The sequence below is a fragment of the Oryza brachyantha genome, chromosome 3 (assembly GCF_000231095.2).
Source record: "Oryza brachyantha chromosome 3, ObraRS2, whole genome shotgun sequence".
NCBI lineage: Eukaryota > Viridiplantae > Streptophyta > Magnoliopsida > Poales > Poaceae > Oryza > Oryza brachyantha.
The window spans coordinates 22,608,456-22,634,655 of record NC_023165.2 but is presented as its reverse complement, the minus strand read 5'-3'; the positions used below and the strand labels follow the sequence as shown (position 1 = coordinate 22,634,655).

The window sequence follows — 26,200 nt, the reverse complement described above, 5'->3', positions numbered from 1 at the left end:
TTTTAGAGTTAATATATCTTGGAAAGGGTCCTGTACATTCTGCTGATAGAATTATACTATCAGTAGAACTAATCCAAGTTATTGATTAAAAATGATATTTTATATTTTGTTAATTAATTAATTAGTAGTATTTTGTATTTTTTTAATAAAGATCCCAATTAAAAGGACGATATTACCCCTTCAAATTTCTACCACACATAATATTGTTGCTAGTTGCTAGTATAATTTAATCACAATACAAATGGATCAACGGCATCGATTAAATTCCACTATCAGTACAATACACCGGAGACGAGATGTACTTCCTATCATTTTTACTTAACACGAATAATTCACATTATAATTTACTACCACGATGAGAGGATATGTCCAATCAAAGGCATATAGAGAGAGTTTTAGCGAGAAATTTCACCGATATTTTGCAATGCTCGCTGATTATCCTCTTAACTTGTCAGCAAACAACGAAAATAAAAAAAAATCAAAATTAAGAAGGCATTGATCACTAGTAGGCCTAGCTAGAGAGATATATGCATGTAAAATGATTGAGAATAAATTAAACCATCTTGTTAATTAGGTCATGAGAATTACAACTTGGATGGCGAATACACGAAGCAAGACACGTAGCCAAGTACGACTCTTTCTTTCTTTCTGATAGAGCAATGTAATAGCTACTCAGTAGTTTTCAAAAAGGGGGGGAAAAAAAACGCTATTAGCCAGTACAGGTCCCTGTTCCTTAGCAGCCTCCCTGGAGCATGAGGCTTGACTGCTAACCTGTATTTTTGTCATTTCGACCAAGCTAATCGACGACTCTGAAATAAATTATTGTAAATTTCTCAACGTATGCCAACTCAACAAATATTATTTGTGCATGGCCCATGCATGCGTGCTCCCCTATATAAAGGGCTCCAAAGCTAGCTAGCTCATCAACATTACCAAGCAGATTAAGTACAGCAAACAAAGCTAGCTTGATAGCTAGCTCATCAAAATCTAATCAGCTCAGAAGTGAGATATCGAAGCACTAGTGTCTAGTTTAATTTGCTACGGAGTACGTAGTTGATTGGCAATGGAGTACGGCTTCAAAACCCTAGCAGCTGGGGTGGTGTTCATCGTCGTGCTGCTCCTGCAGCGGGCGCCCGTGCTGGTCCGGGCCACCGACCCCGACCCTCTCCAGGACTTCTGCGTCGCCGACCTCGGCAGCGAGGTGACGGTGAACGGGCACCCCTGCAAGCCCGCGTCGGCGGCCGGCGACGAGTTCCTCTTCTCGTCCAGGCTAGCCACGGGCGGCGACGTGAACGCCAACCCGAACGGCTCCAACGTCACGGAGCTCGACGTCGCCGGGTGGCCCGGCGTCAACACGCTCGGCGTGTCCATGAACCGCGTCGACTTCGCCCCCGTCGGCACCAACCCGCCGCACGTCCACCCGCGCGCCACCGAGGTCGGCGTCGTGCTCCGCGGCGAGCTCCTCGTCGGCATCATCGGCAGCCTCGACAGCGGGAACAGGCTGTACTCCAAGGTGGTCCGCGCCGGCGAGACGTTCGTCATCCCGAGGGGGCTGATGCACTTCCAGTTCAACGTCGGCAAGACGGAGGCCACCATGATCGTCTCTTTCAACAGCCAGAACCCCGGCATCGTGTTCGTGCCGCTGACGTTGTTCGGCTCCAACCCGCCCATCCCGACGCCGGTGCTCGTCAAGGCTCTCCGGGTGGACGCCGGCGTCGTTGAGCTGCTCAAGTCCAAGTTCACCGGAGGATACTGATCCAGGATTAATATCTTTACGGATGTCTCTGCAGCTGGTAATATTCGATATGTGGCACAAAACAAATTAATATATGTTTGTGCAGTTGCATGCATGTAATATTGGATTTAATAAACATGGCCTCCTCGACCATGCAAGTTTATCAGTAGAAAGGAAAGTAATTAAAAATGTACTATACTACTCTATTTTCTTATGTTTTTCCTCTTTTCAATAAATAAAATAAAATAAATGGAATTGTCTTGATAATATGTCCCCATTGTCTATTCATGTTTGTCAAATCTCATTCTCCGGGCATATAGTAACCCAGTTCGTATCAGCGCAAAAACTCCATATATGTTGAGCTGCATCGCCACAAACAAAACAAGAGCCATTGGATCATACTCCATGCTTCATCACAACCATCCAATATATATTATTAAATATCTAGTCTTCTTTGGTTACTACTAACTCAACACTAATTGACACACTAAGAATAGTTATTGTTGGTATAAGAAATACCATCATAAGAATTCACGGCATTTGTCTGATTGCCATTTTCCTGTCCGATTCGGTCTTTAATCGTGGTTTAATCTATAATGGTAATTTTTCAAAATCTGGCGTTAACAACTGGATAGTGGCTACTACCTACTTCAAGGTCAGAACTAACATAAATCTATGTATTCCTCTCTTTTTTAATGCTATATCACGAGTGGCTTGATACAAGATGTCACTACATCCCCTAGATATCGTAATCAGGATCTCACTCCTCGACAAGCGCAAAGAGGAGGAGAGGAGCAGAAGCTGGAGCATAGGCACTTTTGACATTGGCGACACCCTAAAGCAACGTCAACTCCTCCGCCTTTGTCACAACAGTATAGGTCGAGGTCCTCCGGCCCACCCCCTCCTCAATATGTAGTTTAAACCTCACCAATGATTTTCCCGAATAGGAAGAGCGTGGGGAGGAGGAAGAGTTATGACATGGAGATAATGCCAGTTTGTGAAGACTGATTTGTGTGGGCCAAAACATCATAAGAATAATTGTGAATTAATCTGATGAGTTCGAGAAATTAAACATTATACCACTCTTAATAGTTGGTTCCGCCAAAATACCACTCCGCAAAATCGCACATTTAAAATGCCACCCTGAACAAGTGCTCAACATTTATTTACCATTTCGGCCTATTCAAACATTTTCAGTGATTTTCCGGACGCAGAGGGACGAAAATACCACTGTTGTTAATCTCCTCCCCGACCTCTATCTCTTTTCTCTGTCGCTCGCACGCTGAAGAAGAAGAAGGTGTTAGCCATGGCTGAGGCACTGTGCAGCGGCAGCGTGGTGGCGCCTCCGTGCGCGGGGGGCGCGGGGGGGAGGGGGGGGGGGGAGGTCGCCGGCCGGGTGGTTAGGGGCGCGGCGGCGCTGGCGGAGTCCTTGCCGATTGGTGGATACATCAGCAGGAGCTCGTTCCCCGGTGGGAGGGTGGCGTTGACGAAGAAGAAGGCGAGGCTGCTCCTGTCGTGGAATCTCCAAGCGTTGCCTGGGCACGTTTGTTCTCTTCATCGGTTCAATCCATGTTCTTTTTCATCAGGTTCTTCTTTTGGATTTATTTTTTAGTTCTACGCTTTTGGATAAAACAAACATGCTATTTTTAACCGTTTTGGTGTTGGGATTCAGTTTTAGCTGTTGGAGTTTGCATGCTAAAATTTGAGTATTTTTGTTTGTTTGTTGGCTCCTCCAGATGAACCTGACGATTGGGAAGGCCATGGGGTGGTGGGAGAAGGGGCTGCAGCCCAACATGAGGGAGATCGAGTCGGCGCAAGAACTCGCCGAGTCCCTCCTCAACGCCGGCGACACGTCGACTTCTTCTCCCCCGGCTGTGGTGACTGTCGCACCCTACATCCCAAGGTAGAAGAAAACTACGCTCAAATTCTGCTCCTTTTTTATTCAGTTTCCAAGAACAGCAAACGTTCCTTTGCTTTTTTTTCCCCTTTGGTTCGTTTCGCTGAGGAGAATTTGTTCGATTGTCGTGCAGATTGCTCAACTAGCCGAGAAGAACCTGGAGGTGTTGTTCCTGCAAGTGAACTGCGAGAAGCACAAGTCAATGTGCTACAACCTCCATGGTCCATGTCCTCCCATTCTTCAGGTTCTACATAGGAGCTCAGGGCGAACAGGGGTATTTTCGTCTCTCCGTGTCGAGAAAACCACTGAAAATGCCTGAATTAACCGAAATGGCAAAATAAATGTGAAGGAAGGGTTCGGAGTAGCATTTTAAATATGCGATTCCACGGAATGGCATTTTGGCGTAACCAACTATTGGAAAGTGACATAATGTCCAATTTCTCGACGAGATCAACCTTCCAGTTCCACCTACTAAGATCTGAATTATTATTTGCGACATCTTTGGAAGAAAACAAGCTAATCATCTGACCTGACCAGTCTTTGACAATCCGACGTGAGAGGCCTCGGGATTCCCGCTCTCCACGTCACATTTACACGACCTTCTGCGGATCACATCTCGGACGCCGCAGCCTCGCTGCCCTCCCGAACCAGAGCCTTCCACTTCTCGCCGGCGTCGGCGCCGGCGCCCGCGCGCACGAACTCCACGAACTCGTCCAGGCTGCGGTCGGAGCTGCCGCCGGCGGCGACCGCGGCGCGCGCGGAGTCGCTCCACCGCCGCGCCCCGGCATCCGCGCTCCCCTCCAGCTCCCCGCCGTCCATGACCGCGCGCACGCACCGCTCGATCTCGCCGCGCAGGAACATCCCCGCGGCGGGGTCGCGGCGGGCGCGCACGCCGGCGCCCCAGGCGCGCTCAACGAGCAGCGCGTTGGTCGGCTGGTCGGTCCACAGCGGCAGCGCCACCATGGGCACGCGGAAGCCGAGCGCCTCCAGCGTGGAGTTCCAGCCGCAGTGCGTGACGAAGCACCCCGTGGCGCGGTGCGCCAGCACGTCGAGCTGGGGGCTCCACCTCACGACGAGCGCGTCGCCCGACGCCGCCGCGGCGTCCAGGAGGTGCCCCGGCAGCTGCGCCTCCTCGGTGGCCCTGACCACCCACAGGAACGGCTTGCCGGCGGCGAGGAGGCCGCGGGCCAGCTCCTCCGTCTGGGCTTCGCCGAGGGACGCGAAGCTGCCGAAGGAGACGTAGGCGACGGAGCTCGGCGGCTTGGCGTCGAGCCACTGGATGCAGGCGTCCTCCGGGTCGAGCAGGTTCGCGCCGTAGGTGAAGCCGCCGGTGGCGCCGTCGCCGGCGGCGGGGAGTGGCACGCATGGGCCGATGGCTCGGGCTTTCCACTGGGTCGACAGCCCAGCCAACACCTAGAACAGTTAATCACATGTATGATGAGAGTGTTAATTACTCCATTTTGCCGTGTCAAGTTCAATCTGCGCTTGTTTGGATTGCATTGCATCTATATTTCTCAAACTTAACAAAAAAGAATTGGCAAGCAAAAATTTTGGTAAAGTAGGTTGTTTGGTTTGATACCAAAATTTTGGTAAAGTTATTTCAATACATTTGTTTATCTATATCAAAATATTAAACCATCAAAAATTGAAATTTCTAGATATGCGGACAAACTTGGATAAGGAAATGCACAAAATTCTTCTAACTTCTACAACTATATATCCCCTGTAACATTTCTGAGATTTTCATGTAACATTGCCTCCTCCACCTCCCAGTCTCGCCATCATTAACTATTGCACCATTCTCGTCACATTCCGAATGTATCATATTGTCAGAAGATGAAATATTTTTCTATGCAAATTAATCAGGGGAATCAGAAAATTAAAACTCAAAATATTTTTAGGCTTATGCTGTGCCCACACCCAAGCGCATAAATATATGTACTCGCACCCATGCATCCAATTGTCTAGAACTTTGTATATAGTACGTACTTTGGTAATTGGTATGACAATGAAAATAGATAGATTTCAACGAATTTAATTATCCAATCATTTTTCTGTTTTTTCAAAAATCATATGACATTCTCACATTCCAATAAGGCCTGTGGGCTTTATCACCTCTTGTCCCAACTGCCAACAGTCTACGAAGGCTATCAAGCTATATGCATGGGCCATGATGCTAGCTACGATGAATCTATCAACAAGCAAAAAAAATGAGTAAATAATTCTTCAAAGAAAGAGTAATTTAAATAATTACTTTAAAATAATATTTCTTTCAGTAAAAAAAATTTACATTTAGAACAAGATTCTATCTAAAGGTTTGACAATCAATTTTATACTTCCTTTGCATTTTTTTAATTTGAGTATTTGACTTTTGTATCTATGTTTCGTCATCCGTCTTATTCTAACTTTTTTTTTGCAAATATGCAATATTGTAAGCCATTTTAAAGTCTCTTAACTACTAAATCAAATCATAAAAATTAATTATTTTAATAAGACGAATGATTAAATGTACACCCAATAGTCATGGTGGTAAATAAAAACAGATGGAGTATTAGAGTAAGCTTTATAAAATATGAAGCTTAGTATTATAATAGTTATTTTCTAGATAAACCTACATATATCATATATTTTGTTTTTAAATAAACATTTAAAAATTATTGATGGTTAAAATCTTAAAGGTTTTATTTACTCTGATCTTAATGTCAAATAATTCATCCGTTCTAAAATATAAGTATTTATGATTCAAATTTATAACACAATGTAAGCATTTTTGCACGGATTACCATGATTTTAATTATTTTAATAATTTCAGAACCAATCAACTAATTAGAAAGACAATATAATCAATTCAACATTTAAAAATTGATCATCAAAATAATTAAAAGTGAATTTTTAACATTTTCTTAATATACTACACAACCTAAAAAAATCTTATATCTTGAAACTGAAGTACTCCCACCATTTTTTAATATTCTCCGTTGACTTTTGGATCTATATTTGACCATTCGTCTTATTCAATATTTAATAATTATTAATTATTTTGTTATGATTTAGTTTATTACTAAAGTAACTTTCAATACAATTTATAGTTTTGCATTTTGGAGAAAAATTTGAATAAAACAAAGAGACAAACGTAAATCCAAAATTCAACCATGTCAATCAATAAAAAAATGAATGGAGTAATATTTTTTTACCGGAGAGAGTAATCCAAGTTTTTCTATTAAAAAATACTACATATTCTTCACTAACCTCGTGCTCTAGCTCGTCGAACGAGTTGAAGAGCACCCAGTCGTCCTTCCCCGCGTCGGCGAACTGGCTGAGCGCTAACGCGGCGAGCGTCGGGTACGGGCCCTCGCCGAGCACGAACGACGGGAGCTCCCACCTCTCCATCTCCGGCAGCCCCGCGAAGGGGGCGCTCCTGGTCATCGCCGGCGCAGCGCCGTGGCCGTCCGCCGGCGCCGGCGGCACGGCGAGCTTCCCCTCGTGGACGTAGTGGTACACCGCGCTGACGGCGCACGACTGCGTGCAGAACGCCACGGCCGGCAGGCCGAGGCCGCGCGCCACCCGCGCCGCCCACGGCGCGAACGTGTCGTACACCACGCACGTGAACGGGGCCAGGCGCCCCGCCCCCGCGCCCGCACGCGCCCCGGAGACGAGCTCGGCGAGCGACGCGGCCCCGGCGGCGTCGAGTGCCGCGAGGTACCCCTCCAGGCTCGCCGCCGACGCGACGCCGCCCTCGTCGTGGCCGTCGGAGATGGCCTCCACCCGCACCCCGGGCCCGGCGTCGACGCCACCGGCGGACGCCGCCGCCGTCGTCCGCGCGATGAAGCGGGTGGTGACCACGGTCACCGCCACGCCCTTGGACGCCAGCTTCCTCGCGAACTCCAGCATCGGGTTCATGTGCCCCTGGCTAGGGTACGGCACGACAAGCACATGCGCCATGGCTACCTACCTACCTAGCTCGGAGATCGAATTCCAATTCCTCTGAAAAGAACACCAAAACGAAAGAAAGGAGAATTCAATCTGCAACAGCAGCGGCAGGTCGGAGACGATCAGATCGATCACGAGATGATCATCTCATATACGAATGCAAAAGTGTGAAATGGTGACTCATTTTCTGGCATCGTAATCTCCTCTGCTGCTGTTGCTGCTGGCGCCATTAAAACTCCAGTAGCAACGCCAACCCTGCTGATTAAAAGCGAGCCCTTTTTGGAGCGGTGGGCCCCACCTGTCAGCCGCAGCGGAAGCGCGGTGAACCGAGTCCATGCTCTGGAAATGGATGTGCTCGAAGAGGAAGGGAAATCTCGTGGGCAGCCGCAGCGCATGCATGGTTTCGGTTCACATCTATATATGCAGTGAGTGACACGTGTCAGGTGGCCTGGCTTGTTTAACTTTGGGAGATGGATCACGTTTGGCACACTCTTAACTTTAAAAAACAAATTTGGACTAACGACAGCTAGCTTTCCGAAAATGGTTAGTATCTCCGTTTCATAATATAAGATGTTTGATTTTTTTAAATATTTATCATTTGTCTTATTTAAAAAATTATGGAAATATCATCCGTTTTGCTTGTGACTTGCTTTATTATTAAAAGAACTTTAAGCACAACTTGTCATTTTTATATTTATACTAAATTTTAATTTTTGAATAAGACGAATAGTCAAACATTGCAAACAAAAGGTCAAATATCTTACATTATAAAACGGAGCTAGTAAGAGATAAGAGACTCCTTTATAACGGAAGATAGAAAAAAACATAATATTTCGATAGGAACACAAATGTATTACAAATGATTGCAAAGCAAAGGAATGGTTATTTGGATAGAACACATGAAAAATACTTGAATCAAATGAGAGAGAGAGAGACTGAAAGAAGATTTTCCAATTGGTTGAATTTTTTGTGAACTTTTGTTCAAAATCTATAGGCATTGTGTCATTTCTTATGAATTTCAGAAGGCTATATACAAAAAAATCATATATGATTTGAATGATACAAAATTCCTATACACATTATTTGATTCAAAGGGTCCTAAAAGAGACATACTGGGATTGTTCAGTCGGACATCACTCTTATTTTTCTTTGAAGAAGAATATTTTTGACGATTTGGATAAGCAGTAATACTACGAGGTGGCTAACGAGGCATAAAAATCAATGGATAAATGTAGACGAAGGAGTTACCTAAGTTCACTCTCTCGATATGCGAGATAATACCATACTCCTGTTTAACGATGGTATTCGATGGTGAACAGATCAACAATAAAATAATCAATCTGAATATGATGTACCCCTTGAGAGGAGCCCATGTCCCCTTATATAGTGATGGACAGGGTTACAACCCAGATACGGTAGAGTCCAACAATCTCGATATACAATCCAGATATAACCAAACTCAATCTGACCTTATACAAGATAATATTGTTTTCTTAGTATGGTACTCCTTCCCTATATTGCTACATACAAGTTATGGATACCCTAGGTACGGGTATACCATAAATATATTATGAGTTTATTTACCCTCCTTGATAAAGTACCTCAAAATAGAATATTTTAATTTTTTGAATTCGATCAAATTTCATTTGGCCATATTGTCCCCTACCGCTACCGCGCCCCAGCAATGACCACAGTAAACACAATTATCATGGTGGTTACCGCAGTTTCGTCAACACTAGCTGCAGTTATCTGCTTGTATCACCTGCAGTGTTCTATGATGAAGAGTATTTTCTTTCTTTGCTAATAGATTTAATGTTTTTTCTATGGTAATAGAGAGATTGTAAGATGTTTTGACTATATCTAGATTCATATGTATTATGTATATTATTTATAGATATGTCTAGGTTAATTAGCATATATTTGATATCTATATTTGATATATATTAATTTATACTCCCTCCGTTTCGTAATGTAAGTCTTTCTAGCATTGCCTAGATTTATATGGATGCTAATGAATCTAGACATATATATATATAAACTATATACATTCATTAATGAATAAATTTAGACAAAGCTTCAACTTACAATACGAAACGGGATAGTATTATTTATAGATATGTCCTATCATGGACAGTAGCCACGGCAGTGTCATCTTTCTCTTCTTCAATGGCCCATAACTACTGGACCTGGCCCAATCAGCAGCCGTTTGCTTGGCTCACCTGAGCTCCCCAACTATCCAAAGACGACACTTTCGGAAATCAGAACACGGAAATTTTGTAACGTTTTTGTATGAATTCTGCCTGAAACCGTTTGTATCTATACGAAATTGCAAAAGTATTAGTTTCTTCTTCAAAACATAATCCCAAAAGTCTGGTTGTGCAATTTAAAAGAAGATGCGACCGGCCGGGAATTCAAACCCTGTTGTGCAGGCAACGTGATGGCATGCCTTTCCACTAGGGGTGAATTATCCACATACTAAAGTCAAGTTTTTAAAACACGGTGCAAACGTAGGTGTCTATACACACATATACTTACTATTACCTCTATTTTTAGCCTTCCCTAAATTTATCAATTGATGAATGTATATAATTTATATATATGTCTAGATTCATTAACACATGCATATAAATCAAAACAAACCTAGAAAGTCTTACATCGTAAAAAGAAGGGAGTACGTACGTTAACCTATACGAATACCTTCAAACGGTTACTTACTACGTACGTTCAACCTATATCAATACCTTCAAACGGTTGGATAGTCATATCTTAAGATTGATAAAATCATTATAGGTGTCACTATAGGTGCCTTACTATCCACTGATATTTTTCCTAACACTGAAAAATAATTGGACGTAGATACAAATACAACACCGCGTGGAATATAGGACCTAAGTTTGGGTGAATAGCTTCTACCACAAGTAGGATAATTAGTTGATCAGTTATACTGAATTAACTACATACTATTAAGTTATGTCATATAAAAACATGGATAAAATTAGAAATTCCGTCGATTTTGGATCAATATATGCCAGGCAAACAGAGTACTACACCTATGATTAATATATATAGGATACTTGTTCTTTTTTTCTTGATTTCTCCTGCGTCTAATGTTTCCTCTCGACTTCTTTAAACAACCGAGGTAACATGCATATATTTTATTTAGTTTTTAATATGTAAAGATCTGTAGCAACTATTATTTTGAAAATAAATCTTCTCACTCTAGTCACAAATAATTGATGTTTTGGACAATATTCAATGCAACATTAGCTATCAATAACTTTTAAAATACTCTAGATTAAGAATACAAAATAATATGGGAAGATTTGTCTTTAAAATAATTTCACGATCTCATAAGTTTATTAAATTTACAAACTTATATTAGATAAAATAAATCGCAGCGAAAGTAACCAGCTAGATGTAGCTTAGCAGGGTTAGGCTCCATGGTGATACATGTTCACCTTCATGTCCAAATTTAAGAGAGGTGTTCCTATATATATATATTTGGGGAATAGCTAGAAAAGTGAGAAGAACAGATAAGGGATTCCGATTCTCTTGCAGGAGTGACCGCTGTGTCAGCTCTTTAAAAAACCAATTAAAAACCATATAAGGCTCTCTTGTTGGCAAACCATACGCCGCGTCATAACTAAATCATGATTTTCTAGGACTTCTACCAATTTAAACTAAATGGTGGAGATTTTGTTAGTAAGAAAGAAAGTATAAGTTAGCTATAAACATATTTTAAAGAGATAAGAGAGAATAGCAGCGAGCTATAGACTTGTAATCAGTTATAGTATAGACTCCAAGACGTCACGTGTGTATGATAGGTTGGATCAGATATTAATAGTTTAGTGTATGTTTTATAGGTAACAATTATATAAATTGGCTATTAAATTGACTATAAACGATTTTGAGCCAGCAGTTGGCTATAGTTATTAAACTTGCTCTAAGAAAAAAATATTGTTGCCTTCGTTTCATAATGTAAGATGTTTATTTTTTTATAACATTTGACCATTCGTCTTATTTAAAAATTTTGTATAAATATAAAAAATGACAAGTCGTGTTTAAAGTTCTTTTGATAATAAAATAAGTCACAAACAAAATAAATGATATTTTCATAATTTTTTAAATTAGACAAATGATCAAACGTGATAAGAAAAAAATTAAACATCTGACATTATTAAACAGAGCGAGTAATTCATTCCCAATTTCCAACCAACACAAAAGAAATTTAAAAAAAACAGACTGGAGAGTTGGCACCATCAGCCGTCGGTCGCTATTAACCCGGCGTGGCGGAGTAAACACTCGCGAGAAACGTGCGCTTCGTTGTTTCCCTCCCTCCTTCCTCTCCTCACCAATGCCGCCTCCCCCTCTCCCCCTCCCCCTCCTCCTCCTCCTCCTCCTCGCCGGCGCCGCGGCGGCGGCGGCGCCGGCGCCGGAGTCGCCTCCTCCCCCTCGCGGGAACGCGACGCTCTCCGAGATCCTCCCGCGCTACGGGCTGCCCCCGGGGGTGTTCCCCTCCAGCGTCACGGCCTTCTCCCTCGCCGCCAACGGCAGCCTCGCCGTCGACCTCCCGGGCCCCTGCTACGTCCACTACGAGTACCTCACCTACTTCGACCCCCGCGTCACCGGGGTGCTCCGCTACGGCTCCCTCTCCGACCTCTCCGGGGTCAAGGTCCGCCGCTTCCTCGTCTGGTTCGACGTCGTCCGCGTCAAGGTCGACCTCCCCCCGCCCCCGCGCTTCGTCTACCTCGACATCGGCTGGATCACGCGCAAGCTCCCCGCCGACGAGTTCGAGTCCCCCCACGAGTGCGAGCCCTCCCAGAAATGCCGCCTCTCCTCCGCGCTCGCCACGGCCGCGGCGTGGTTCCAGGTCTGATGGCTTCCTCCTCGTCTGTGATTTCGTGCTATTTTGCGCTCCATATGTTCTTGATCTGGGTTTCTGGGTGTTAGCTCTGCTTGCGAATTTGGTCTCTCGCTAGAAATTAATCTGCTGCCTGGTAAGTATTACTAGTAAAAAGCGAGTTTAATTTCTTGTGCTGTGTTCATGTGCCGTCAATTTCGAAGTTAATAGCGGAATTATGCCAAGAATCTACGATGCTCCATGGTGATTGTTTCGTGTTTGACTAATGCTCTTCCTAGCTGCTCAGTCTGGACTCTCGCGGTGGTTAATTGTCTTTCTAGACAGAGGTTGCGTAGTGCTAAAGGAAAAAAAAAAACATGCTGAGAGTTGCTTCGTGTGGTATAACATTTGACATGGAAAATGAAAGATTTGGCGTATTTTGGTTTAAAATAGGACTTGTGTGTATTATTGCATCATGCAGTTGTAGTAGTAAGTAGTCTAAACAGACATGAGACGTGTAGTACAGAACCAGAAAGGTAGAAGCAAGGTCGCATATAAAAGTCAATGAGATCCGAGGAGATCATAACCTTTCATATGTTAATCTTTGCAGTACGTATTTTATGTCAGTTGGTTTTATGAGTTGTATAGGTGAAAATAATGAAGGATTGGTAATGGGGAGATGAAATTTAAGCCTGACATGTGTATACTTGGATAGAAAAAAAAAATGTGGGCCTGACAGGAACAATGCAGAACTGATTTCAAGATTCTGGATTGCTACCACGAACAATTGTATTTCAGAAACATTTTTAGTGAAACTTTTGTAGTGTGAATGGGACATGTGTGCTCAATTGCTCATTAACCTTATTATTGGTGTCGTAAGAAATGCTTATGTTTGCATTTACTACTAGTCCTAATTTTTGTTCTGGCATGTTTGACTCTTCAGTTTAATTTATTGATTGATCGTGTACCCTACTGAAGTTTATGTGGGTATGTTTATGTTACTGAATTATGAATATGCGTACCAACATTCAGGTTAGTTTTCTTATGAGTTATGAATGCTCGTAAGATGTCTCTAGGTGATATCTGTTTGTTTGTTTCATTCTTCAACAATGCATTCCCAATGGTGTGCTGTCTAGTATTCTAAAAGGAATATCGCTTCATTTTTTCTGTTTGACCATAAGTGAATTATAATTAGTTAATTTCTTTGACCACTAGACCATTTTATTGTTTAGAAGAATTGTCCAACTCATGCATAAACACCAACACCTTTGACAAATTAACTCGTGAGTTCAAAGACATTGCACATGATTTTCAGAATGAATGTTATGCTATGACTGTTTCATCTGTCAATGTTATTTGCTGTGTGCCATCGTTGCAATTGGGGGAATGTGGACTGTCAGGGTAGGCGCAGTTCCTATGTTTCACTTACTTATTCAAATGTTTTTATTGTTTCTAAGTATTACTATATGATTCATCTTGCAGAACTTCTTTGCCCAGTTTTAGGGGATGGAGAAGGGATATGATCTTATGACAGCAGTACATGATCAGGTAACATATTACACCTGTATTTTTAGTTGCATTCACAGACACTTGAACTATTCTTGTTCTTACACTATAGTCTCTGAATAATCTCCCAAGCGCATATAGTTTGTGGGAATCAACCTGACAATGAATCGATTCCTATGAGGGGACATGTTCAATATAATTGGAAATCATATTTGTCAGATACCAGCATATGGTCTGCCAGCCTCCTCTGCCCCTGCCTAAATAAGAGTGAAAATGATATTTTGTCCAGTTAGCTTCATGTTTTATTCAAAAGCATAGCTTATGGCTGGCGATGGTTTGTGTGCATCACTTGTGTTGATCGAATCAAATCACAGTAGTGACGATGACATGAGGGTTTCCTAACAAGACTGGATCATCTTAAGCTCCAAGACGATGTGGTCAGCTGCGCAGTTGGTTGTCTGTTTCGCTCCATCAATAAATGCTTGATTTTTGTTGAAGCATTTTATCGTTATTTTTATATCCATTGGCTATTGTTATGCAAGCTACAGTAAAATTTTCTGATTATATTTTAGTTAATGAATTTTTGGTGACTTGAACTAATTTGTTTCGCTTCCACCGTTCTGTAGCTTTGGGCCTTCCACGAGTGTAGTGATTGCCAGCATCCGACTATAGGGGAATAAGCATTGGTTGAGATATTTATGTACAACTTCTATATTGTTTATCCATGCTGCCGTCTCGGGCTAGGACTCTCAGCTGCAAATTGTGGAGATGTATTGGTCATTTTGATCCACCATACTGGAGTGTTCTCCACGTTCTCCACGCTTCAAATGCAATTACTCATTTACCCCGTCCAGTTTGATCATTGTTCTTGTTATGGACAATGACATGGTTTTAAAATTTATCTTTGACTGTCATTTTCCATTAAAAAATAAATGTTTACTTTTATTGTGATATTCTTCACGACTCATTTATATTGTTGTTTTTAGTATTTTTAAACTAAATATTTTTAAAGTTATCAATAGGCAAAGTTTAAAAAGTTTAACCACACCTTTATCCTCCAGAATGACAAGAATTATGAAATTACAACCGGTAACTTCAATGCAATTAGTTCTGTTAGGTAGGGTGATCATTTTATACTAATAACAAGGAAACTGCTCATAAACTCTATTTTTGTTTTCCTGATTCCTATTCTCAGATATAACGTATTACCTTGTTTTTCTTTTCACATTATAAGATATTCTTGCTCTCATTTGATTAATATGGATGCCTATCAATCTGGACACATAAAAAAACATATTTGTTGATCTATGAATAAATAACAATATGTAAAACAACTTATAATATGCAACCAAGGGCAGATAAGACATGACACTACCAAGTTCCAAATATGCTGATTCTTTTAGCTGTCGAACAACTAAGCTAAAATTTGAATTTTTAATTTTAAAACTAGAGCTAATTTTAGGGTTTTTCTATTATAGTTTATTTTTAACATTTGCTTTCAGATCGCTAAGGACGTGTATAAAAGTTGTATTAACACATTATTTTTTGTTTGCAAATATGCCCTTTAACAATGACACCCTGAAACATATGGCACGAGCGGCTGAACTCGTTATACAATAATTACCCAGTTTTACACATCTTGGGTCGTTCGGACCAGAGTTGTGCAAAAACACAAGTTTCGCTAGCGTTTCCCTTGATACAACATTGCAACATTATAACACAACAACATACATAATCCCCCCTCTCAGAAAAGGAAAAGAAAAATTAATACCTGAGTTGTCCTCCAGATTATGTACATAATCTCCTGCTGAACTTGATGCTAACATAACCGGGTTAAGTTGAATTGGGTGGGCGGTAATCCCTGAACACGGAGGAAGAACCACCGGAGGCAGCAGGGGAAGGCGATGAGGCTACAAAGTTAATTCCTGGCAATGATATTGAGGGATGGCCAGTAGCATGTCCTTGATGTCCAGTAGCTGCAAAGCGGGATGGACTTGCTGTAGAGAATGTCGCTGGACTTCTTGGAGTGTGACCCTGTAAGACCAGATGGCATTCAGTTCAATGACAGCAGAATTGTAGCTATTTTTTTTCACTGGACATAAACAGCTCTATCTAAAGACTTGCAACACCATAGACCAAAATAATAAACAAAATTTGATAGTGTATGCCCAAAATATCCTGGAGAATTTAACATGTTATATAGTCTCACTTTTGCGCCACCAATGTCCAACAAACAAACATGGATATGGACTCCAAACGATACTAAAACAATGTTTTGAAAAGAAGCTGCAATAACTTACAGAATTGTGTTGGAGAGAACCAAATGGAGACCTAGCAAAAGAGGCTGTTGAAGGAGAAATACTGTGAACATGATGCAAAGGCAGTCCAGGAGTGCCCTGGTTGGAACCAGCTTCAGACTCGCCAGCAACATCACTAAAATTGACATCAACAGTCATTCGAGGCATCAGCCTAGAAACAGAACTTCCATCAGCTACATTTTCTGATGGCTGAGGCACAGTAGCGCGCAATGAGGCCTGCATGGCTCGCATCCTGATTTCTTCTTCAGCATTTAAAATCTGTTCAAACAGCCAAAACAATCTTAGTACTACTAACTAACTAATAATAAGATATCAAGGAAAAGAAGGGCAGTTCACACCAATATATTCGTGCATACATATGGTTTCCTTTTCTGGTAACAATACTCCAGTTATGATTCATAAATATGGAATAAATCAAAAGGTTTGCTATTTATATTTCAAGTGGACAGATTGCTTTCACATAATCTATGTTTAATCGTATTAGTACATTAAAATGTGAACAAGAATATCATGTCCACAGATAAATTAGTTAAGTGGCCTCATTCTCTAGCCATAATGATTTTATACTTTCCGCACTATAAATATAACTAAGGAATTGTCTGTGTCTAAATATTCTGTACAGCATTGGGTCACAGATGATCTGCAATAGACTAGTTTGTCAAACATGTTTGGTGAAAAATGAATAACAAGGATATTCTAAGCTGACCCTATCAGGCTATCAGTATAATTTTCAGCATCCAATAAAAGTTTCAAATTCCATAATTAGCTTACACACATAACACAGCTACACTTACTCTGCAGAATTCTTCCTTAATCAATTTTATTAACTCAGATTAAGATGACTAGATAAGGATATCAAGTCTACTGTAATCTTTGATTCCGCCTATCCAATCGAGGTTTCATCAAATAGGCATTGCCGCATTGGGAAAAGGATTACACCAGACAAATCCAGACATATTTTCACCCTTAAAATGAAGTTCTGTACTGATTATACTCAGTATTCATACCCACTGTCTTGAACAATAGTGGCATTAAAGATAGCCAGAATAAAAGTTAGCACACACATACCTGCTTCAGCATCTGCACAAGATCATGTTTTTTCTTGTTTAGAGTATCCAGCTTGTCGTTCAACTCTCTCTTCCTTTCTTCATCAAGACAACCTTCCTAAAACAGGTGTAAAACAAAAAAAAAAGGGTCATAATGGAAATTATGGTAAGCATTAAATAACCCGTGCTCAGTAGAAAACACAAAGCGCAGAACTCACAAGCTTAGCCACGGAATCGTTTGCTCATTGAGTGCACTTATGCTTTCATAAAACACTTGACACCAACAGAAAATCTCAACAAAAACAGTGCAAATGTATTCAACCAAATCAATATTCAGAAGCAAACAAGAGGTATCTAGTATTCAAACACAACAACAACTTTGTTTAATTCAGCTTGAAGCTAAATTCTTCATTGCAAATAAAGAAATTTCAGCCTGCTCTAACGCTGCACTATGCATCTAAGCAAGCAGAATTACCATAGCATTATGAAAAAGCAACAATTTCAAGAAACTGCAATCAGAAGATATCAAACTCATAGTACTATCGCGAAATTAAGTAACTTGGTTACATCTCCCACAGAACTATCACCTTTCATCCATTGATTATCACTCTACCCGACGTATTTAAAAGAACACCCGGTGAATTTTTTTATGCAGCTTGCAATCTCAAACCACACCTTTAAGTCCCCCAAATTATAGCCATTATTACCACACTGCAGAATTGCAATTCCAAATTCATAAACAAGATACTAAGAACAAGGAATTTTAAGAGCGCTCGCCTCGGGATCAGGATCAAAGCCTTCGCTTTCACCTTGACCTTCTTGAGGATCACCATCGCCATCCGCGTCGTCACCTCCGACGAGCACCTCTCCGGCATCGTCCATATCAGCATCCTCCACTGCACCCTCCTCCTGCTCCTCCCCCGCCTCTTCCGGTTGCTGCTCACCCTGCCCATCCTCCTCCTCCCCCTCCTGCGGCTCCACCTCCTCATCCTCCCCCTCCCCTTCCTCCTTCCCCTCCTCCTCCTCCTGCTCCTCGTCATCCACCTCCTCCTCCTCCCCCGCGCCGCCATCCGCGAGGCGGGAGGTCGAGGAGGAGGAGGCCGCGGAAGCTGCCCGCGTCGGGCCCTCGACCCGGGCGACGGAGAGCGAGCGGCTGCGGACCAGGCGGCGGAACCGCGAAGCGGTGATGGTGGGGCGCGGCGCCGGCCAGTGCCGGTCGGCGTCGGCTCCTGCCCGGTGGAGGTTCCCGCGGTACATCGAGATCGACGACACCATCCCGCCCGCCCGCCGGCGTCGCGTGAGCGGTGGGGTTTCCTCGCGGCGGCGGCGGCGGCTGTCAGGTCACGGGTTAGGGTTTCCGTGCGGCGGCGACGCGGCCTCTCCGGCGGAGCACGGGGGCAGTTCTGGTGCTGGCCCCGACGGGCCCACGGCCCAACTACGAAACAGCAGCACCATGGGCCGTCGATTTGTTGGGCCGACCACATCGACTCTGGAAAGTCCGGAAGCTTATTACTGGATACTTTTTTTTAAAAAAACAATATTGGATATTTGTTTGAACCTATTAAAATTAACATTGTTACAATGACGATTTCAACCTGGCATGTCCCTAACTTAGTACCATTTGTAATCCTTTGATGGATGAAAACACAGATAAAAATATTCTAAAAGAAAATAGGGCTCGATCTCTATAATGCATGTCAGGAAAAAGTATGAATAGAAAAATCATTGGACTAAGATATCATTGTAGTGTGAAATAGATGATTGGAAAACATATGGGAAAATGAAACATGGCTTTTAGAACAAAGGAATTAGCTAGGCACATTAATTTTTCTAAGCAATCACATTCTTGCTTATATTGTTCTTAAACTATATAGTAGTCACTTGAAGTTTTGAGCATTGATTTTCCTTCATTCAGCAAAGGAAAAGAAAAGAGTTCTAGTCGATATTATAATTCATGTTTTCCCTCCGAAATGTATGTCGTCGCGTACGTATTGATCTTGTAAATCAGCAGTCGACGATCCATCTACCTCAAGCTGTGAGCCGACCGGGGACAATCGTGTGGACGAACAAATTAAAACTGTTTTGCTACGTCCGTCAGACAGAAAATCGGAGAAGCAAATTAACTTACATTTTTTTGATCGCTACATGGATTTTGATATTCACGTTAGGGTCTTTTCACTCTTGTTCATGCTTATAAGTCAAAATTTGAGTTTTTTTAGCTTAAATTTAAAGTTGATTTTAGGATTCTTTTATCATAGATTATCTTTCAACATTTGGTGTTAGATAGATAAAAACACTTATATATAAAGTTCTATTAATATTTTTTTCATTTGTAAATAGGTTGTTTGATTTTTTAAAAAAAAATATATTCAGCCCCTCATATTGTAAGGAGGTAAAAGATTCACGTGCAAGTGGGGTTGGAGGATCGAACCGGAACCGGGACCAGCGGACATGAGATAGCTCGACCTCATCTTTTCACTTCTGTTTATGTTTAAGTTAAATTTTAAATTTTTCAGCTTTAAATTTGAAGTGGGTTTTATCGTTTTTTTATCGTAGCATATTTCTCAGTCTTTACTCTTATATTGCTAAGAACACATATATATATAAATTATTTACAACTTATTTAGCATTGCAAATATACCGTTTGCTTTCTTAATAAGAGTTACATTGTAATCATATTTGACCACATTTGAAAGTTTTTTTTTATAAAAAACGGTTGAATGTTGTATATCTAGAATGTACTTAGGGCATTTACAATATAATGACTAGGATAGTTTCTATAGAATTAAATGAGTTGTCATATATGATAAAAAATAATGTGATGAGTAATTAAATAAAGAAAAAGAATGAAATCATATCTTGCACGAGACATGATTTTCACACAACATCGGAGACATGACGAGAAATGAGTAACATTAAATTCATGTGTGAATTAATAGTATTTGTATTGTAATAGTGATATCTAGTACAAGATTCTTTATAATAGGGTATGGAGGGCAGAGAAATCATGACTAATATCTTACATTAGTAGGGCTGCGTTCGTCGACATCGGTAAGTTAACTAAACTCCCTTGTTTTCTACGCATACGCTTTCCGAACGGCTAAACAGTATATTTTTTGCAAAAAAAATTCATAATAAAGTTGCTTTAAAAAATATGTTAATCTATTTTATATTTTTAATAATTAATTAATTATGTACTAATTTATTATCATGTTTTTTCGTGTTGGTTAAGTTAACTTTTACCATCTCCCTTACCGAACTCGGCCTAGGTTGCTCTTATTCGCTACATAAACATTCGGTCGATCAGACGACAGGCGACGTGGCTCCAACCCGACCGCGCCGGGCCAAAAATCAGACGAAGCCGGTGCCGCCCGGCCCGGCCCGCGCGGTAGCTTGCCGACCGACCAAATCATTACAGCCACACGTAAGTACACTGCCCCACGTCTGCGCGCGATGAATTTGAATGGACGGATGCAATTTGCCGACTGCACCCCTCGTTCCAAAAATATTTTTGAAAAAAAACATTCATGTTTGGGATCAATGAACAGCGATGATCATCAACTTCTCCCGAGGATTCAAGCTAGTTAGTACGCCAAAACAAAATTGGTCGATAACAATTTCTTGTTTTGGGATGGACTGGAGAGGCGTTTGGCTTAATTTCTTACGACAACGACATGCCAACAATATCTAAATAATATTCTTTTTTTTGACGAAATGTATCTAAATAGAATTTAGAGAGATCGTTTGGTCTCTGATTAAGCCTCAAATTTCAACAGATGGCCGGTCATAGTCTACATATTTTTTTCTTAATTTTTGCGTGTATGCTTCCAAGCTAATAAACTGGGTGTCTTTTAAAAGAAAAAACAATAATGTAGTAGTTCAACGTTTCGCCTCCTATGATCATTTTAAAATTTTGAAGTAGTAATTTCATTGTTTATATCCTTACATAAATACCAATTTTTTTTAAAGAAAAATCTTTCATCTCCTAGCACGAAAGAACAAAGCTATAGCCAGTAAACCCGTATATGCACGTTTATTTATTGTTTATTTCTTTCGGCCACCATATTATTGGGTTAAATTTAGAATTTCGTTGTGGTTTAAATTTAGAGATTCATCAAATTAGTGACTACTGATTTAATATCATAATACAACGTCGATGGTCATTGATTTTTAAATCTATGTTTGACCATTTACAAACAAATCATATTTAAAGTTACTTTACTGATAAATAAAATCATAATAAAATAGTTAATAATTATATAATTTGTTCAATAAGATAAAAGGTCAAATAAAGATCCAGAGGTTAGCAGCATTCATTAAAAAAACCGGTGGGAGTAGTTCTGAAAGAGAAATTTGAGGAAAAACACACAGAGAGAAAAACCATAGGGTGAAGTATAACTATAATTTCTTTCTATTCATTGCGTATGGAGCTAGCTTCAAGTCGACATGGACATCACATCGATCACAACGAACCTGATGCTTTACAAGTCAAAACAAAATTGGTGGTTCAGCGACTGCGTGTATTTTTCTGGCGTTTGTTCGCGTTTTGTCGCCGGCGTTTGCGTTGAATTGCATCCATCTCGATCTCTCTAGGAAACTGCTGTCTGACAAGTTTTTTTTTTTTTTTGGCAGGCGTCACATCCTCACATGATTAGGCATGGATGAAGCATGATCCTTGAGGTTTGCTTTTGAATAAAGTAGTATGAATTGTTTAGTTTCCGTCGATTTATACCTGTGTTAATGAAATTACCGTGCGAGGTACCTGCATCCTTTCGTGCTCCAGACAAATATAAAGCTTCAAATTCATAAAGCTCTGGACTTTGATCCTCGACCAGTCTACCATTATATTAATATCATTATAGTTACCAGTTTTCAGTGTTTGAGTCGTATTTATCCATATGTCGTTATTAACAATGGCACTAATATTATAGCAGAGGATGTGAATATGCTGTCTTCCCTTTTTAATACTAACTACTCCCTCCAGTTAAATAATTTATATTTGGAAGAGTGACATGGTATTTAAAACCTATCTTCGAATATAATCTTATATCAAAATAAATATAAAAATAAATGAATGTTTATTTATTAAAGAATTTTTAAAACTTATCTATACATGTTATTCTAGGATGTCATCTTTTGGTTTTTTATGAAAAAGGCAAAACTATGTATTTTCTAACGATACATAATTTATAAATAGACATTTATATACATATTTTTAGCAATATAAAAGCCTTGTCAAGGCTGCAAAATAAAATGCAATGAAAAAACCTCAAAATTAACTCCAAATTTAAGGATAAAAATTCAAATTTTGGCTTATAAGGATAAGCAGAAGTGAAAAGATGAGATGTTAGTATCTTCGAAGTAGATATTTTTTAAAGTTATTAATAGTTCAAACTTTGAAAAGTTTAACTACACCCTTATACAAAACGATATGAACTATCAAATTAAATGGAGTAACTAAATACCTTAACTCTTCTGATTAAACTTTGACAAACAACAACATCTATATTTTTATTTGTTGATAGAAAATACATGTGTGTTGGAACCGGGAAAAGATAAGGTTGAGAAAATAGAACGTGTGTGGCAGAAAGCTTCACGAAGCTACAATACAACGTTGAAGAAGAAAGAGAGGGTGGTCATCTCAGGTTAGATGGAGATGACTATAAGGCCAATTTCAATACATGTTTTATGAGGATATCATGTACATTAAATAAGATGTCATATCAATAAAATTGCTGACTTGACAGAATCATTAAATAAGGGAGTTTCATGAGATAAGAGGAGAGTTTCATCCCCATGAAACTCATCTGACTTGGTTACCTAGTTTATAATAAAGGGTAACTATGCCATGAAACTATGCATTGAGACTATCTTAAGCTCCAGTGTATTTGCTAAAGAGGTGTAGGGAGAAAAGAGAAACAAGAGAAAGATAGCCATACATTGGAGCATAGATGCTTTGTTAGAAATGGTAACTACTTATTGCTTGTTTATGACCTACTAGCTCCGTTCCACGTTGATAGTGGGCAAACTGGTATGGTCACTTCACTGGATCCACGGTCATACCACCTACCATTGAACAGGAGATAAATGATGCGACGAAGAAAGGAGCCATGGGGTAATTTGATATAATAATTTAAATTGAATACGTAAGCAGTGGCATATATCGAATAACTGTAAAATTATAATACATGGCTCTAAAAAGATGAATAATAATGGTGGTTTTTTTCAATATATCAAATTTGTAATGTTACGAATTTAATTAATCCTAAATATAACAGTAGCATGGACACCCATAGAAACATAACTAAGGCCAAAAAATGAGGCAATCCATTTTCACTAACAATGACAGCCCCAAATCAACAAACATATACAAAATATTTGCTGCTCATGTACCCATTCTACTGCTTCACAACCATACTTTTGTATATGTGTAACGTGCGGTTAAAGGATGTACTAGTTGCATCTCTTTTAGTTAGTACGTAACTCAGTATCGTTAGGAGTATGCAGAATTTATTAGTACAAGTATGAATGAATATACTACAAAGGACAGATGAATGGTGAAATAGGGCGATGACTTGATCAATCCAGTACTCTCTCTTCTAGAAGAACCACCAGGAACCATGAGCTTCTGAACCAATCATATACGCCCAGCTGGACGTTGACATGTGCTAGCTAGTCCTCCCTATTTCAAAATATAAGTTATATTTTATTTTGTTACGATAAGACTTTAACTAAAGATTATTGATCTATCAATATATCACTAAGCGACAAAAGTACGACAACAACAATAATAATAACGTATTTTCCACTACTAATCTAAAAACATCAATTATAAGTAATAAACTATATTCTACTCACGCCGTTTCAAAATATAAACATGTTTAAAATTTGAATATTTACTTATAATATAAATATTTCTACAGCTATTAATAGCACTGCTTATAAAATCTATAACTTCTCATTTAAAATTATTCTCATTTTATCCTCACATATCATCCGCATCGAAACATCGTGCTCTTTTTCCCCTCAACGTCAATACCCACTAAATAATTTAAAACTTATTTTTAAAATTAAACTTAACAAAGTAATTAGTTAAATTTATATCTAACGATATATTCAGATACGGACAGAGGGAGCACGCACGCGTCAGCGCAGCCACCTTCCTTTATATCTAGTGGCTAGGAGTAACAAGGGAAAGATAGAAAAATCCACGGTCTTGCTGGGCGGCCGGCATGGCATGTAAGTGCAACACGTACGCACTTGGCTCGCATCATCAAATTCCAGAAACGGCACTGCACAATACTAGTCATCCTTCATTTCTGCGGTCGAGTTTTGGTTCGCTGAATATCATGGTAAAAAAAGAAAATGCATGCATATTGGAGTTTACGCCGATCGCTCTCCATAACAGAGCGAGAAAGGCCAGCTTCTTTTTGACTGCGATGTTTGTTTTTTTTTACCGTTTATTCTCTTCTGCTTAGTGCTACCTTCGTTTCATAATACAACATGTTTGACTTTTTGGGTTACAACGTTTGACCATTCGTCTTATTTAAAAAAATTGTACAAATATAGAAAATGACAAGTCTGTGTTTAAAGTTCTTTTGATAATAAAATAAGTCACAAGCAAAATAAATGATATTTCTAAATTTTTTGAATAAGATAAAAGGTCAAACATTGCAAGCAAAAAGTCAAACATCTTATATTATGAAACGGAGGAAATAATTATTACTGACCCGCATGATATAAGATTTTTTATGTTACTTAGATTATATATATAGATATACATTGATTAGGTTTTTAATGTTTAATGATATCATTAATTTTAATGTTTGATAATATCATTATTTTTTAAATATACATTTAACCGTTTATCTTACTCTAATTATTATTTTGGAAAATATGTAAAAATTAATGATAAAATAAGTCACAAGAAGTGAGTGATGATTACCTTTTTCACGCGCCGGATATTTATCCTCAACCGAACGCGGCCAAGGTAAATGAATTAATTGTTGCGTGTTAGGGTAGGAGAAGGGATCGATATGGAGAGATAATTGTGTTCAGATGTGCCAACTTGGTCGGAAAGATTTTCTTTGGAAACTTTTTGTAGATAAATTGGTTATAATAATTTTCTAAAATGGATTTTAACTTCAATACTTTATTACAGCTATAATTCATCTACGTGCACCATGTTTAATAAGATAATCCATCGTTTATCTAGCCCTTTAAGAGCAGGATAATGCCGATTAGTTTCGATCAAATTTGTGACAACCATGTTTAGCTACTATACGAGTAGCATCATAACTTTATCTAAGAATAATCGTTAACTAAAAGAGAATGACTCCAACGAGATTTGGTCGTCGACTTGTCGTGGCCATGCATATGGCCACATGAGGTGACGAAACTATGTCAAAAGCCCCCCGTGGTTACATCTATATATGATTTATGGTGTATTTTTTTTATAGCTTTTACGTTTTTTAATTCAGTTTTTATGGCATACTTTTTTAAGTTTATACCCATCTCCTTGAAGGAGCCGATTTTAAACTCGGTAATGGTTAATTTTATCGTTTATATTATTAAATAGTTATCATTAAAATTAAATAATCTTTTTCTTTCGTCCTTTCGCGAAACAAATCAGCCTTAGTATTTTTGCTCTCAAAAAAAAACGTGCTGGTCTGCACGGCGACCATGTTGACAACAAGAACCGAACTATTCAAATTAGTCTGCCCGAAAAACGCACACGCACCAGCAAGAAAAATGGAACAGAATAACAACCAAACGAAACGAAAAGAAAAGAGAAACACGCATCAGCCACCAATCATGCAGAGAAAAACAAAAAAAGAGAGAAGAAATTGAGGTGTAAGCAAAAGAAATGTTATTTTTGGTATTCCCCATAAAGAAAATGGTGACGTCGTCGTGAGTGCCGCTGCCCTT

The 26,200-nt window shown here is 39.9% G+C and overlaps 4 protein-coding genes and 1 pseudogene across 4 annotated transcripts; 3 read left to right on the top strand and 2 right to left on the bottom strand.

The window, feature by feature from the left end:
- The first annotated feature begins 1,056 nt into the window (after positions 1-1,056).
- LOC102718814 (germin-like protein 3-5) lies at positions 1,057-1,757 on the top strand. Its single transcript, XM_006650367.2, has one exon. The coding sequence runs from the start codon at positions 1,064-1,066 to the stop codon at positions 1,754-1,756; it is 693 nt and encodes a 230-aa protein (XP_006650430.2). The 5' UTR covers positions 1,057-1,063; the 3' UTR covers position 1,757.
- Positions 1,758-3,041: 1,284 nt separating this feature from the next.
- Positions 3,042-4,171, top strand: LOC102703954 (annotated as a pseudogene).
- Positions 4,172-4,241: 70 nt separating this feature from the next.
- LOC121053812 (indole-3-acetate beta-glucosyltransferase-like) lies at positions 4,242-7,574 on the bottom strand. The gene is made up of 2 exons (XM_040521674.1): positions 6,882-7,574; positions 4,242-5,045 (listed from the first exon to the last, which is right to left on the bottom strand). Exons 1-2 carry the CDS (start codon positions 7,572-7,574, stop codon positions 4,242-4,244), a joined length of 1,497 nt encoding a protein of 498 aa, XP_040377608.1.
- Positions 7,575-11,885: 4,311 nt separating this feature from the next.
- LOC102703671 lies at positions 11,886-14,770 on the top strand. The gene is made up of 3 exons (XM_006651653.3): positions 11,886-12,432; positions 13,885-13,950; positions 14,535-14,770. The coding sequence occupies exons 1-2, from the start codon at positions 11,917-11,919 to the stop codon at positions 13,903-13,905; spliced, it is 537 nt and encodes a 178-aa protein (XP_006651716.2). The 5' UTR covers positions 11,886-11,916; the 3' UTR covers positions 13,906-13,950; positions 14,535-14,770.
- Positions 14,771-15,417: 647 nt separating this feature from the next.
- Positions 15,418-18,659, bottom strand: LOC121053805 (serrate RNA effector molecule homolog). The gene is made up of 4 exons (XM_040521637.1): positions 18,050-18,659; positions 17,295-17,390; positions 16,209-16,484; positions 15,418-15,942 (listed from the first exon to the last, which is right to left on the bottom strand). Exons 1-4 carry the CDS (start codon positions 18,545-18,547, stop codon positions 15,742-15,744), a joined length of 1,071 nt encoding a protein of 356 aa, XP_040377571.1. The 5' UTR covers positions 18,548-18,659; the 3' UTR covers positions 15,418-15,741.
- Positions 18,660-26,200: the final 7,541 nt, after the last annotated feature.

What these genes read in the sequence shown, in the direction of transcription:
- LOC102703671 (XM_006651653.3), top strand. Translation starts at nt 11,917, where the DNA reads ATGCCGCCTCCCCCTCTCCCCCTCCCCCTCCTCCTCCTCCTCCTCCTC. An exon ending in CGGCCGCGGCGTGGTTCCAG is followed by an intron (nt 12,433 to 13,884) that starts GTCTGATGGCTT and finishes TTCATCTTGCAG; the next exon opens with AACTTCTTTGCCCAGTTTTA.
- LOC121053805 (XM_040521637.1), bottom strand. Translation starts at nt 18,547, where the DNA reads ATGGTGTCGTCGATCTCGATGTACCGCGGGAACCTCCACCGGGCAGGA. An exon ending in GCTTTGATCCTGATCCCGAG is followed by an intron (nt 17,391 to 18,049) that starts GCGAGCGCTCTT and finishes CACCTGTTTTAG; the next exon opens with GAAGGTTGTCTTGATGAAGA. An exon ending in TTGTGCAGATGCTGAAGCAG is followed by an intron (nt 16,485 to 17,294) that starts GTATGTGTGTGC and finishes CTGTTTGAACAG; the next exon opens with ATTTTAAATGCTGAAGAAGA.
- LOC121053812 (XM_040521674.1), bottom strand. Translation starts at nt 7,574, where the DNA reads ATGGCGCATGTGCTTGTCGTGCCGTACCCTAGCCAGGGGCACATGAAC. An exon ending in TCGACGAGCTAGAGCACGAG is followed by an intron (nt 5,046 to 6,881) that starts GTTAGTGAAGAA and finishes TAACTGTTCTAG; the next exon opens with GTGTTGGCTGGGCTGTCGAC.
- LOC102718814 (XM_006650367.2), top strand. Translation starts at nt 1,064, where the DNA reads ATGGAGTACGGCTTCAAAACCCTAGCAGCTGGGGTGGTGTTCATCGTC.